Here is a 15515-nt window from a genome sequence, read left to right on the forward strand (position 1 = left end):
CTTATTAGGGAAGATAAGAAGAATTTTACGAGGGAATTGTGGGTTGTAGACTCATTTAAATCAGTGAGCGGAGGAAAGAGTTATATATCAAAAATACTTCTTTAAATTTAAAATCCCTTTTAAAAAGTAATCAGATTAGCTTAGAAAAGATCAGGTAAAAGATCAGGAAAACTTCAGTGCACATTCATGCAGATAATAATTATCCCTACCAAAGACCATCCTTACTCCTTTCGCTTTCCTTTTTTCCCACCCATTGGATGAACTGAGCTCTTCCTTGAACTAAGTCTTTTCCTGCCCTAACTTTTCTAGGTGCAAGAGACCAGCTTTATAGAACCTTGATTCCCTTGGCTTCAGCCAATCAGCCCCCTCCATTGTTTCATGCTGGGTTTTTCCATATACACCTCTACCCCGATATAACACTGTCCTCGGGAGCCAAAAAATCTTACTGCGTTATAAGTGAAACCGCGTTATATCGAACTTGCTTTGATCTGCCGGAGTGCACAGCCCCGCCTCCCCCGAGCGCTGATTTACCGCTTTATATCCGAAATCGTGTTATATCAGGTCGCGTTATATAGGAGTAGAGGTGTATATTCTTTTCTTCTTCCATTATTTCCTTTTCCTTTTATTTTCTTTTTTGTTTTGCACTTTGTTGTTTTTACTCATTAGAATCATAGAATCATAGAATCTCAGGGTTTGAAGGGACCTCAGGAGGTCATCTAGTCCAACCCCCTGCTCAAAGCAGGACCAATTCCAAACTAAATCATCCCAGCCAGGGCTTTGTCAAGCCTGACCTTAAAAACCTACCTAGGTTTCCACCACCTCCCTAGGTAACCCATTCCAGTGCTTCACCACCCTCCTAGTGAAAAAGTTTTTCCTAATATCCAACCTAAACCTCCCCTGCTGCAACTTGAGACCATTACTCCTTGTTCTGTCATCAGGTACCACTGAGAACAATCTAGATCCATCCTCTTTGGGAATCCCCTTTCAGGTATTTGAAAGCAGCTATCAAATCCCCCCTCATTCTTCTCTTCTGCAGACTAAACAATCCCAGTTCCCTCAGCCTCTCCTCATAAGTCATGTGCTCCAGCCCCCTAATAATTTTTGTTGCCCTCGGTTGGACTCTTTCCAATTTTTCCACATCCTTCGTGTAGTGTGGGGCCCAAAACTGGACATAGTACTCCAGATGAGGCCTCACCAATATCGAATAGAGGGGAATGATCACGTCCCTCGATCTGCTGGCAATGCCCCTACTTATACAGCCCAAAATGCTGTTAGCCTTCTTGGCAACAAGGGCACACTGTTGACTCATATCCAGCTTCTCGTCCACTGTAACCCTAGGTCCTTTTCTGCAGAACTGCTTCCTAGCCATTCGGTCCCTAGTCTGTAACAGTGAATGGGATTCTTCCGTCCTAAGTGCAGGACTCTGCACTTGTCCTTGTTGAACCTCATCAGGTTTCTTTTGGCCCAATCCTCTAATTTGTCTAGGTCCCTATCTAGGTTTGTCTAGGTTTGTCTATTTGTATCCTATCCCTACCCTCCAGCGTATCTACCACTCCTCCCAGTTTAGTGTCATCTGCAAACTTGCTGAGAGTGCAGTCCACACCATCCTCCAGATCATTAATGAAGATATTGAACAAAACCGGCCCCAGGACCGACCCTTGGGGCATTCCACTTGAAACCGGCTGCCAACTAGACATGGAGCCGTTGATCACTACCCGTTGAGCCCGACGATCTAGCCAGCTTTCTATTCACCGTATAGTCCATTCATCCAGCCCATACTTCTTTAACTTGCTGGCAAGAATACTGTGGGAGACTGTATCAAAAGCTTTGCTAAAGTCAAGGAATAACACATCCACTGCTTTCCCCTCATCCACAGAGCCAGTTATCTGCTCATAGAAGGCAATTAGGTTAGTCAGGCATGACTTACCCTTGGTGAATCCATACTGACTGTTTCTGATCACCTTCCTCTCTCCTAAGTGCTTCAGAATTGATTCCTTGAGGACCTGCTCCATGATTTTTCCAGGGACTGAGGTGAGGCTGACTGGCCTGTAGTTCCCCAGATCCTCCTCCCTTCCCTTTTTTAAAGATGGGCACTACATTAGCCTTTTTCCAGTCATCCGGGACCTCCCCGATCGCCATGAGTTTTCAAAGATAATGGTCAATGGCTCTGCAATCACATCAGCCAACTCCTTTAGCACCCTCGGATGCAGCGCATCCGGCCCCATGGACTTGTGCTCGTCCAGTTTTTCTAAATAGTCCCGAACCACTTCTTTCTCCACCGAGGGCTGGTCACCTTGTCCCCATACTGTGCTGCCCAGTGCAGCAGTCTGGGAGCTGACCTTGTTCGTGAAGACAGGGGCAAAAAAATCATTGATTACATTAGCTTTTTCCACATCCTCTGTCATTAAAGATCTTTACCACCTGTGGCCAGAAAGAAGTAAAGGAATATTCAACATCTGCCACTCCTGCAAAGCACAGACCAACAAGAGTTAGGACAAATAAATAAAGTAATGGTCTAATACATGGCAGATTCCCAGTCTTCTCAAAGGAAAGCTGCATCCCTGCCACTTGTGATGCTGTGTGAGGCTATAAATCAGCAGTACTCCAAACCCACTTATGTTATCTCAGATGATGTCCATCATTCTGGATTAAAACTGGGGAGGACGGTGAAGGGTGACGGGGAGAAGACAAAAAAACTCCACACACCTGAGTAAAAGAGACCAGTTCTTCACATTTTGGGCAGGTGGAAGGAAAATAAATAGTTCTTTTCCTTCATAATAGTTTTTAAGAAAGGGTTTTAGAGTCTGTATATGTCCGAGTCTCAGTGTTCCCACTGACGTATGTTTGAGCAAGACCGTAGACCTCTATTATAGGAGGGGCATGTATAATTTTCCCATGTTATAAATGAGAGATTGATTGCATGAGGTCACTTCTAGCAGAGCTGAGAATAAAATTCATTTAGCCATGCTGCCTTTGAGAATTAATGTGCTGTGTATTTGACTGTGTAAGCACTAGATCACACTCCCCTTCAGAGCCTGGAATAGAATCAAGAAATCCTGATTCTCCAACATTCTTCTATTGTGTTTCCAGTTTTTGAGTGATTCTTTGAATTTTATTTCATATATGTATGATGGAAGATTTTACTAGTTACCTTGAAAAATGTAAGCACAGTAATTGCAAGGCAACCAAGTGGGATCTTTCTTATTTTTTTCTTTCAGGATTTGCATTTATTCAACACCCAAGTCTAATGTTTGAGCAGGAGGTGAAGACTCTGTACAACAGCATTCTCTCTGATAAGAACAGCTCAGTAAATTTAAAAATCCAGGTGTTAAAAAATCTCCAAACCTATCTACAGGAGGAGGATACACGTATGCAGCAGGCAGATAGAGAGTGTGAGTGATGAGTACTGTATTAAGGAAGCATTCAAAATGTAACTTTTGTTACATGAAAACAACCTTTTAATTTAACTGATTCATAAGGGTTTTTGGGGTCTAATTATTCATGTATACATACATTACCTTAGATAAAGAATTCGGGAACATCTTTTATACACAGTCACACTGAGAGGTATAGAGTACAGAGTTCTGTTCTTAACTTCAAGTTTTAAGTTGCTGGGAAAAAATCCAAAATGTGCAATACTTAAATTCTTGTAGTTAAAATAATGAGTGCTTTGCTTTTTCTATTATCAAATTCTTCTCTGAAATTGTTAATTTTCAGGCATTCTAAAACAAGAAATCTTCAGGGCTGTGTTATGGTACCACTCTGAAGTTTAAATATGTTATAAAGAATATGAGGAATAGTATGTAGAGTAGAATAAGTTAGTGGTTGCCCGAAGATCTTGACACAAACAGTTGCTTTTGTTCCTTTCTACAGGGAAGAAAGTAGCAAAACAGGAGGATCTGAAAGAAATGGGTGATATTTCCTCAGGGATGAGCAGCTCCATCATGCAACTTTATCTCAAACAGGTTCTTGAGGCTTTCTTTCATGCACAGTCCAGCGTACGCCACTTTGCTCTAAATGTCATTGCACTGACATTAAACCAGGGTCTTATCCATCCAGTTCAGGTATGTAATGTTAATGTGCTGTATTTCTTTTTTCTTTTACACAAGAGAATCTCAGTTTCTCATGGCTGCTAGATAAACGTCCAGTATGTGTGTGTCGTCCGCCCCGGCCCCCCAAATCTGTTACATTAGTTGCTTCTTTTGGGGATACTTCGTTTGGAGAGGCTGTTTTACATACAGCAGATGTCTAGAATTCTTCTGTATTAAAAGGCCAACAGGATTCCAAAGACTAACCCTTTGTTGGCTTAGAAATTAAATTTGAGTTTAATAATTTTTAAGCAGCACTTATTAAATGCATGATGGCGTGCACTGGTTTCTGTTATATGGTATCAGACCCCAGCTAGTGTTCAGGCATACTTACATCCATGGTCTGTCTTTAGATTCTACTCATTAGATTCTTTTGCCAGCATCTTTCCCCACAAAACACTACATTGGATTGAAGTTCCGAGCCAATGTTAGGGCTATCTGTAGTTTATTTTCAAGTAATTTTCTTCACCTGTGAATCTTAGCTAGATAGTGTTTATCTATTACAGTGAAAATCTATAGCGGTGTGGCTAACAAGGGAAGACTAATTTACTTACCTGTATCCATAATCTCCTACAGATTCTTTCTTATCCTCCTTTCTGTTTTGGAAGAATTCTGGGTAAATATTGAGGAGATATCTCAAGTCTCAACTGGATAATTCCCAGACCAAATTCTGTAACAAATTTATTTGAGACCCATATATTTTAAATATATTAATAGCTTCCAAGTTTCAGGCTTGCCATGAGGCAAATTACTAGGCCCTATCTAGTCTCAGAAATTGAATGTGTGCTCAGCAAATGTGTTTTCTAAATTTTTAAACTCTGTTGTCAGCAACTGGTATAGACAGACATTGATATTTCAAAACATGTTAGCGAGTTGTGTCAACCCTAGAGTCTCCTGGACCAAGGATCCTAGGATTGACCATGAACTGTTAACATGTTTTGAAACACTACTGCCTTTGTCAATATAGGTGCTAAGTGGTGTTTAAAATAGATCAACAAATTGTGAAAAACACCTCATTTTTCTAGTATGGGGTCCTAGAGTGTGGCCCAGTGGAAGAGAGATACTGGGAATACCACCTGTGTTCTGGCATAAATTTTCATTTTTTAATATGCTTGTGTCCTTGGATCATCTCCCCTCTTTATAACTTGTGCTCTTGCCTAAAAGAAGCCATTAAGCTGTAAGTCGCATAAGGTGTCGTATTCTAGTTGTTCAACTATTAACAATTTAACATAAATAATAATGTGAGATAAATATATGCATGCAGCAGCGCACATAGCCACATACATTTTTGGTGTATAATGCCTTTGTATATTTTCATCTATTTCTTTTCTAGTGTGTGCCATATTTAATTGCTATGGGCACAGATCCAGAGCCCTCTATGCGGAACAAAGCTGACCAGCAACTGGTGGAAATAGACAAAAAATATGCTGGATTCATTCATGTATGTAATTCTAACATTACATAACTTAAACAAAATGCTGATTCTCTGCTCTCTGAAGAGTCTAGAAATGTACAAGTCCAAACTGCAGGAATTGGAGAATATGGTTATGTTTATCTGTTTATTAATTCTACCTGTGTTGGGGAATTGAGTTGTGACCTCTTCATCTGAAACGATAGAGTTGTGAAGGAGCAGTTTTTTCTCAGAGTTTAAGATTTAGAATATCAGAAATGGGAAGCATTCCTAGTTCTTAATATTTGCTCTTAAGTGTTTCATTCAACCTTAAAACTCCCTTACTTGCAATTGTTAGTAGTATCTTGCTCATTGAGTATCACAGGCCAAGTAACTGTGATCATCTGTTTGATCACAAGGAACCCCCCCCCCCCACACCCAGCCTTCTGCCCTGCACCTCCACACACACCCTAGCCCTCTGCACTCCCCCCCAACACCCAGCCTTCTGCCCTGACCCACCCCACCCCCAGCCTTCTGCCCTGCACCCCCCCACACCCCTTCAGCCCTCTGCTCTGACCTCTGAAGCCCCCCACACCCCCAGCCTTCTACCCTGCACCCCCCCACACCCCCAGCCCTCTGCCTTGACCTCTGAAGCCCTCACACCCCCAGCCTTCTGCTCTGCACCTCCACACACCCCTCCAGCCCTCTGCCCTGACCTCTGAAGCCCCCCACACCACCAGCCTTCTGCCCTGCACCTCCACACACCACCAGCCCTCTGAAGCCCCCCACACCCACCCTTCTGGGGGCGTGGGGGGCTTCAGAGGTCAGGCCCCACTCAGCCCGCTGCCGGCCTGGGTGAACAGAACGCCAGGCTGGCAGCGAGCTGAGCAGGCTGGTGGCGTAAGATCAGCATTTTAATTTTATTTTAAATGAAGCTTCTTAAATATTTTGAAAACCTTGTTTACTTTACATACAACAATAGTTTAGTTATATAATATATAGACTTATAGAGAGAGACCTTCTAAAAAACGTTAAAATGTATTACCGGCACGCAAAACCTTAAATTAAAGTAAATAAATGAAGACTCGGCACACCGCTTCTGAAAGGTTGCCTACCCCGGGATAGAAGCACAGGCCAAAGCACAGGGAGTGGTGGGTACATTGGCTGGTCAGGCATCCAGTTGATACTGAAACTGGAACAAATCCTGGGCTTAACTAAAATCAGCTGACAGACTGAGGCACATGCAGATAATTGGGATTTTGTGTTTGTCATTCTGTGCACGTAGAGTGAGGCGAGAGGGTTAAGACATATGCAAGTTCAAAAATTCAAATTCGGTAGAACACTCAGGGAAAACTTTACAACTTTCAACATTATTCCTGTGGAAAATCGTTTCAAATGTATGAAATATCTGCCTGCTCTGAATCATCATTTTAGCTGGATGCTTCTATTAGGGCAGTTAATAGAGAAACAACAATATTAATATAAAACAGTCATTACACTTCAATTTCCACACCCCCTTGACATGAATGGGACTGCTTTTACCTTTCTTACAGCTATTTTGGTCTATTTGCAAACTCAAGAAAACAACGCTGCATCAGTTTATTTGGAAATTTAACTGCACACCCAGAATGGCTAGAGGCTTAAAAAAAAAAAAAAAAAGGCTTAAATTTTACAATAAATATCAGGGTTACTACAAATCATGGGAAAAGAGTAAATGTGCAAGAAGTGGTAGGGTTTTGAAAATTGTGTTTTTAATTTGAGGCTAATGAAAATAAGATGAGGAAGACATTAATTTCAAATGAAAATTTTTCAATTTGACAAAATTATTTTTTTGTGTGTGTGACTGTTTTGAAAGCCACAATTTAAACAAAAATAAATATTTTATAATTTTAGATGAAAGCAGTGGCTGGTATGAAGATGTCTTACCAGGTACAACAGGCAATCAACACGTGCCCAAAGAATCCTGTAAGGGGCTTTAGGCATGATGAATCCTCCAGCGCTTTGTGTTCACATCTATACTCCATGATCAGAGGGAACCGTCAACACAGACGAGCCTTTCTAATTTCTTTACTCAACCTCTTTGATGACACAGCAGTAAGCATTACATAAATGTACCTCGTTTAAAAAGAAATTAGAATAAGTTTTTCATAAAATACACCGTAACAAGTTCAAATGATGAATGTTAGTGTCCTTCCTTTATGTATTTTTGAGACTTGGTGAATTTTGGCCTGGCTAACTTTATTTCCATAGTCTTTTTTATTTGGCTGCAAAACTAAATGTATTTCCACTTAAATAACATCTTCTTCAACCATTTTATATCTACTTAAGCCCAGTTTGGATAGAGCAGGAATAATGCAAGTTCATGTGTGAAGAAAACTTTGCATGTGCATAATGTTTTCAAGGCAGAAAAGTTACTTTGGATGAAGTACATGTTGACTTTTTACCCCAAGACCCTTTGAGAGCAGTGCAAAAACTAGACTACAATGTTTTTTGTATGTGTGTATTATATATATATTTATATAAAATGTTTATTTTTTTAAACTTGCAGAAAACAGAGGTGAATATGCTCTTGTATATAGCAGACAATCTAGCGTGTTTTCCTTATCAAACACAGGAAGAGCCACTGTTTATAATGCATCATATAGACATTACACTGTCAGTTTCTGGTAGTAACCTATTACAGTCATTTAAGGAGGTAAGTGCATTTATGATTTATTAATAACTTGTTGCAATGAAGTTATGTTGACACCATAATGAGTACTACTCAGTCATTCCAATGTTGCACACATGTACAATAAATAACATTACTTTGCAACCAATAGCATAAATCACTCTCAGTTCTGGCAAGGTGTAACAGATCTGTGTTCAGAAACTTTCAGGATTTTTCATTAATTTTGAAAGTCAGTGGAAAATATTAGAGATGAAAGAAAATAAGACTGGCATTGTCAGATGTAATGTTTGTCAGGGAGGGGGGATCCCAGAATCCAGGTTGCTTAGGTCTAGGTCCTTTTAATCCTTTATGAATATCTGAGCCATAAGCAGTCTAACTTTATTGGTATGTTGCCCTTGCTACTCAGAAAATGTTTTGAATGGATCTGCCTGTTGGCAAAGTTTCTATCTATACAGCTCAAATATATTCATTTACTTTGCCCATATGGCTCTTCACTTGCACTTTTCTTCATCATAGTGTGTACATTTTGTGCCTCTTAATTACAAATAGTTTCACTAGTAATTTTTTAAGCTGCAATAGTAGTTGACTCTTTCAGTTATACTAAGCATCATCGATCTAGGCCTCTGTGAGAGCGGAAGTATTTTAAATCATAGTAGCGATTTTGAGAGACGAGCTTAATTCACTGAATTAAAAACAAAACTTTGTGATCTTTACTTATGTATATGCAGAACAAATGTGCAAGTGATAAAAAAATTGAATTCCCCTTTGATTTCCTCACCTGTATTCTGCCCACTAGTCAGTCTCCACTGTAGTATTACAAAACCACTGGGCAGTTTTCAAACTGTTGCTTTTTAAAGAACAATTTGCCAGTAAAACATTTTTGATTAAATATTTACAAAATAAAATAACATCTAATATTTTATATCTAAGATATAATGCATATGTAGTATTGTCTAAAGGTTTGTATGAATGAGTTTGAGATTGCTGCTTTACTAATGAGTGACAAAGTCATGAGCAACTTATGCAGGACAAATCGAGTAAGTGACAATGAAACCCTTATACCATACCAAACTATCATGTATTCCTTATATATCACACATTATAACAAACTATTTCAGAAATGTTTTAGAATTCTTATTTTATTACTAATATTTAATATTACTAATAGGTACTAATAATTGCATCCTTCTGCATATATAACTAGGTGTCTTAGTTATCATGAGTCCAATCATACAGTCATCAGAGAAAATATAATTTAGCAATCTCTAACTGACCTAAAATAGCTTTTCTATACATAATAATATTTTATACTGCAGCAAAAATTTAACTGTTTATAAAGGGTCCTCCTATAGAGAACAAGAAATGAAGTAAATGTGAATCTAAAATGTCAAAATTCACATTCATGTTAGATGTTAGATTTGCCTGTTTCGTTATTTTGCTTGTCCAATTTTTTGAGAAATAGGTACAAAACTCATGTTAATTGGTCTTAACATATACTGAATAATTCTTAAAAGGTTCCTGTTAAGATAATTTTCCTAGTTTTAAAAATATGAACAATTAATTGCTTGTAGTATCTAAAACTAAAATCTGTTAACTTACTGTTTCTTTTCTTGTTCTCTAAAGATACCATATTGACTAGATTCCTGCTCTGGAGTCTTGGCCTAGAGTGAGATAGGCAGGAGCATCCCTTTTTTCACCCTTTGATGCACCGCAGGTGTGTCTTGTGTACAAAGCCCCAGGGCTTTGGGGCCCTTTAAAGCATACAATTTTCATTCTGTTCTGATTACATTCAATAAAGGAGCTCCCCACTGGAGCCAGGACAGGTGCATCCAGTGCCTGCCTCCTCTCAGTCCTGCAGCTTCGTTTAGAATGTGAGTCTATATCATTTGCACTTTTTGTCTGTCCTGCTTTGTGTAGGGTCCCCAGTGCTCTGGCATTACTTGTTGGTGCACTGCTGTTTCTTTAAGTCCATTTTGATTTGATACCATTTCATCCTTTGAAGTCATCAGGATCCAGACTGAGGGTGGGTTTTCTGCACTGCCACAGTTCGGATGTGTCTAGATGGCTCCTTGATGCTTCCTCAGTAGAAGATGCACAAATGGCGTACCTGGCTTTCACTGCATCAAATCTCCTTGTGCAACATGCCAGTGTAGGTTAAAGGCTTTTCTGCTGGTGTGTTGACACTGCTCAAATATGTTGTCTTATGTCCCTTTTCTTTCTTCTAAATTTGATGAATGTATTGGGGTATCCCCGAGAATTGGAAACATTACCCCAAACTCTGGTTGTAACAGTACCTCAGATCTCTTGAGGCATCCATTCAAGACTTCATTAAAATTAATGGAGATATCCCATCTCCTAGAACTGGAAGGGACCTTGAAAGGTCATAGAGTCCAGTCCCCTGCCTTCACTAGCAGGACCAAGTACTGATTTTGCCCCAGATCCCTAAGTGGCCCCCTCAAGGATTGAACTCACAACCCTGGGTTTAGCAGGCCAATGAGTTTGCAATTGTGGGTGCCTGTAACTGGACAACAAAATCAGTAATTAAGCAATTAAATAAGTAACCATACTTTCAGAGGTGCTGATGAGCATACACTCAGACTGCGTAGGTACTTAAATATGGATTTATGGACATTTTATAGGTGGATCTATAGCTTCTTTTGACTGTAGTGTAAGGATGGGAGAGGCGAAGTTGCACATAAATGTCAAGAAGCTCCGAGCAGTCCGGCTGGCAGTCTTCCTGCCCCATCTGCCGGGCAAGGTGGTACGAGTCCTAACGGACAACACAACCTCGATGTTCTACATCAACAGGCACGGGGGAGCGCGCTCGTCAGCTCTCTGTCAAGAGGCACTCCATCTATGGGGACTTCTGCATCAGCCACGAAAGCCACCTGGAAGCTTGTCACCTTCCCGGTGTCAATTATGCTCTGGCGGACCAGCTCAGCAGGGACTTCTCCTCTCACCATGAATGGTCATTCCATCCAGAGGGAGCCTACATGATCTTCCAAAGGTGGGGAACTCCCCAAGTGGACCCGTTCGCTACCAGACAGAACAGGAAATGCCACCGGTTTTGTTCTTGGCAAGGTCTGAGCAAGGGCTTCCTCTCCAATGCCTTTCTCCTGTCGTGGTCAGGGAGCCTGATGTTCGCATTCCCTCTGATTCCACTCATCGGCAGGGTCCTGGCAAAGATCAAGAGAGACAAAGTGCAGGTTGTCGTGATTGTCCCAGCATGGCCTCGCCAACATTGATTCAGCACACCCATGAGCTTGTCAGCAGCCCCTCCCTGGCCCCTGCCCAACCGCCCGGACCTGCTGCCACAGGACCATGGCCAGCTCCTGCACTCCAACCTTGAGGAACGAACTGTTCAGAAGGAGTCCCAACAGGTCCTCCTGGGGAGTAGGAAGCCCTCAACCAGAATGACTTACCTGGCCAAGTGGATGAGGTTTTCCTGCTGGGTGTCCAAGCATGGCATCTCTCCTTCGCATTCTTCCATACTGGCTGTCCTGGACTACCTGATCCATTTGAGGAACCAGGGCCAGGCACACTCTTCCATTAGAGTGCATCTAGCAGCCATCTCCGCTTTTCACCCGCCGGCCATGGACAGACAGTGTTTTACCATGACATGACGGTCAGATTCTTGAGAGGTCTCGAGAGACTCTTCCCGCAGGTACGGACTCCTGTGGTGCAGCGGGATCTTATCTTGGTTCTCTCTAGGCTGACCGGCCTGCCCTTTGAGCCGCTGGGTTCCTGCTCCCTTTCCCACCTGTCCTGGAAGGTCACGTTCCTTGTGTCAGTGACATTGGCAAGACGGGTCTCTGAAATTAAAACCTTGACCTCAGAACCTCCGTACACAGTCTTCGGGTATGTCTACACTACGGGATTAATCCGAATTTAGATAATTCGAATTTGGGAAACAGGTTGTATAAATTCGATTGTGCGCGGCCACACTAAGCACATTAATTCGGTTTTTAACCACATTAATTCGGTGGTGTGTGGCCACACTACCCCATTAATTTAACCACATTAATTCGGTGGTGTGCGGCCACACTAACCCTAATTCGAATTAACAAAATCGATTTTGGCACTACTCCGCTCGTCGAGGTGGAGTACAGAAATCGATTTTAAGTGCCCTTTCATTCGAATTAACTGGCTCTGTAGTGTGGACGGGTGAAGGGTTAATTCGGATTAACGCTGCTAAATCCGAATTAAAGTCGTAGTGTAGACCAGGCCTTCTATAAAGATAAGGTTCAGTTGCGGCCCCGCCCAGCCTTCCTGCCAAAGGTGGTCTCCACTTTCCATGTGAACCAGGACATCTTCCTCCCGGAAGGACATCTTCCTCCTTTTCTCCTTCCTTCCTCATTAACCACTCCCAAACTGAACAAGACCAGTGAGGAGAGGCGTCTTCACGCCCTGGACTTCCGGAGGGCCTTGGCTTTCTACTTAGAATGTACCAAGCTTTTCCGAAAATCAACTCAACTCTTGATCGCTACAGCGGATAGGATGAAGTGTCACCCGGTGTCCTCGCAGAGGATTTCCAATTGGATCACCTCATGCATAAGGACCTGTTACGACCTGGCTGGGGTTCTGCTGCCGCCGCTTGTCAGAGCCCACTCGACGAGAGCTCAGGCGTCTTCAGCGGCCTTCCTGGAGCACATCCCTATCCAGGACATCTGTAGATCTGAAACGTGGTTCTCTGTTCACACATTTACCACTCATTTTGCCATCACTCAGCAGGCCAGAGATGACACTGAGTTTGGCAGAGCTGTGTTGCAATCTACACATCCATGAACTCCTACCCACCTCCAGGAGTACTGCTTTAGACTCACCTAATACGGAATGGACTTGAGCAAGCACTCGAAGAAGAACAGACAGTTACCTTTTCCATAACTGGTGTTCTTAGAGATGTGTTGCCCATGTCCATTCCATAACCCTCCTTCCTTCCCCACTGTTGGAGTTTCCAGCAAGTAGGAACTGAAGGTGGGGGGAGCTGGTGGCGCCTCTTGTACTGTGCCATGCAGGCACCACTCCAGAAGGCACCAGAGCCGGTCCCCTATGCATTCTGCTGAGGGAAAAACTTCCTGCACCGATGCGTGTGGTGAGCACACATATCTAATATGGAATGGACATGAGCAACACATCTCAAAGAATGCCAGTCATGGAAAAGATAACTGTCTTTTTTTAATGACTGACTTCTTGAGTATTCTACCATACAGATATTTATTTCAGTCACAAATTGTACTTCATAGAATATCAGGGTTGAAAGGGACCTCAGGAGGTCATCTAGTCCAACCCCCTGCTCAAAGCAGGACCAGTTCCCAACTAAATCATCCCAGCCAGGGCTTTGTCAAGCCTGACCTTAAAAACCTCTAAGGAAGGAGATTCTACCACCTCCCTAGGTAACCCATTCCAGTGCTTCACCACCCTCCTAGTGAAAAAGTTTTTCCTAATATCCAACCTAAACCTCCCCCGCTGCAACTTGAGACCATTACTCCTTGTTCTGTCATCAGGTACCACTGAGAACAATCTAGATCCATCCTCTTTGGGAACCCCCTTTCAGGTAGTTGAAAGCAGCTATCAAATCGCCCCTCATTCTTCTCTTCTGCAGACTAAACAATCCCAGTTCCCTCACCCGCTCCTTATAAGTCATGTGCTCCAGCCCCCTAATCATTTTTGTTGCCCTCCGTTGGACTCTTTCCAATTTTTCCACATCCTTCTTGTAGTGTGGGGTCCAAAACTGGACACAGTACTCCAGATGAGGCCTCACCAATGTCGGATAGAGGGGAATGATCACGTCCCTCGATCTGCTGGCAATGCCCCTACTTATACAGCCCAAAATGCCGTTAGCCTTCTTGGCAACAAGGGCACACTGTTGACTCATATCCAGCTTCTCGTCCACTGTAACCCCTAGGTCCTTTGCTGCAGAACTGCTTCCTAGCCATTCTGTCCCTAGTCTGTAACAGTGAATGGGATTCTTCCATCCTAAGTGCAGGACTCTGCACTTGTCCTTGTTGAACCTCATCAGGTTTCTTTTGGCCCAATCCTCTAATTTGTCTAGGTCCCTCTGTATCCTATCCCTACCCTCCAGCGTATCTACCACTCCTCCCAGTTTAGTGTCATTTGCAACTTGCTGATAGTGCAGTCCTCGCCATCCTCCAGATCATTAATGAAGATATTGAACAAAACCGGCCCCAGGACCGACCCTTGGGGCACTCCGCTTGAAACCGGCTGCCATCTAGACATGGAGCCGTTGATCACTACCCGTTGAGCCCGACGATCTAGCCAGCTTTCTATCCACCTTATAGTCCATCTATCCACCTTATAGTCCAGGGAAATTTACAGGGAAATCATTTCTTTCCTGCTCATCAAGAAACAAATGAATATTTAAGTGGCATTTTGGCACTGGCATTTTCATCTGCCTACGATGTGCGTTTACTTTAGCTTCAGAAGATCAAAAAACATTCAGATATAGCGAAATCCCTAGCTCTGTCATATCAGAAGCACAAGACCAAGAGAAGGAATTGAGTTAAATGATACCTTCAGAGAAGCCCAGTTACACACATGTAAATTTTCCTGTCTCCTTAACATGCACATAAACATTGTTTTGTTACACTGCTTAACCAAAATTTTGTAAAGATCCCTTTTAATGTTTTGTTAACAATATTTTGATAGCTAATTTTTCTTTTCCTGAGATTAAATAGAGCAGTCAATCCTGCTTATAAATATAGGTAAATAAGTGCCATTTCTAAAATGTTTTTTGATTTATTGATTTTAAAAATATTACTAGTTGTAAGTCTCTCAGTTTCGTTCTGCCTGTCTCATTCAAGTAGGCTTGAACTAATTATAATACTTTGTATGCATTTATACATTCTGTATTTCCTGAAATATATTATGGCTATATAATAGCAAATGTGTTGATAGAATTTCCTTTACCTTATCCACATTATCAACATAAATGTTTCCTTGGAGAGAAGCTTTGCATGTATGTCATGGCCCCTGAGAGCATATGAAAACCTGTGTCAGATTTTAAGAATAAAACTGTTTGAATATTTGAACTCTATCTAGAAAGGCAAACCAAATGATATTTTAAGACACTTGTTCATATTCCTATTAATCATAAAAATGGACAACAGCAAAACCTGCCAAGAGTGACCACTCATGGCAGTTAGAAGAAGTGGTCACTTGTAAAAGGTGGTCTCTCTTCAAAGGTATGGTATTGCCACCCTTACTTCTGTACTGCTTCTGGCAGTGGCACTGCCTTTAGAGCTGGGTGGCCAGAGAGCAGTGGCTGATGGCTGGGCGCCCAGCTATGAAGACAGCACCACTGCCAGCAGCAGCGCAGAAGTAAGGGTGGCATGGTTTCCCAACATCC

General features: G+C 42.1%; 1 protein-coding gene across 4 annotated transcripts in view; it reads left to right on the forward strand.

Moving 5' to 3' along the window:
• NIPBL (NIPBL cohesin loading factor) overlaps window positions 1-15515 on the forward strand; it is a 144737-nt gene that overhangs the window by 125057 nt on the left and 4165 nt on the right. For all 4 annotated transcript variants that reach the window (XM_026649053.2, XM_026649056.2, XM_026649054.2 and 1 more), the window contains 5 exons: window positions 3219-3392; window positions 3874-4064; window positions 5422-5529; window positions 7372-7572; window positions 8027-8173. In XM_026649053.2, the coding sequence (XP_026504838.1) occupies window positions 3219-3392; window positions 3874-4064; window positions 5422-5529; window positions 7372-7572; window positions 8027-8173 (821 nt within the window). The remainder of the gene's footprint in view (window positions 1-3218; window positions 3393-3873; window positions 4065-5421; window positions 5530-7371; window positions 7573-8026; window positions 8174-15515) is intronic.

This window comes from Terrapene carolina, unplaced genomic scaffold (genome assembly GCF_002925995.2).
Source record: "Terrapene carolina triunguis isolate 2854851 unplaced genomic scaffold, T_m_triunguis-2.0 Scaffold69, whole genome shotgun sequence".
Taxonomy (NCBI): Eukaryota; Metazoa; Chordata; order Testudines; family Emydidae; genus Terrapene; species Terrapene triunguis.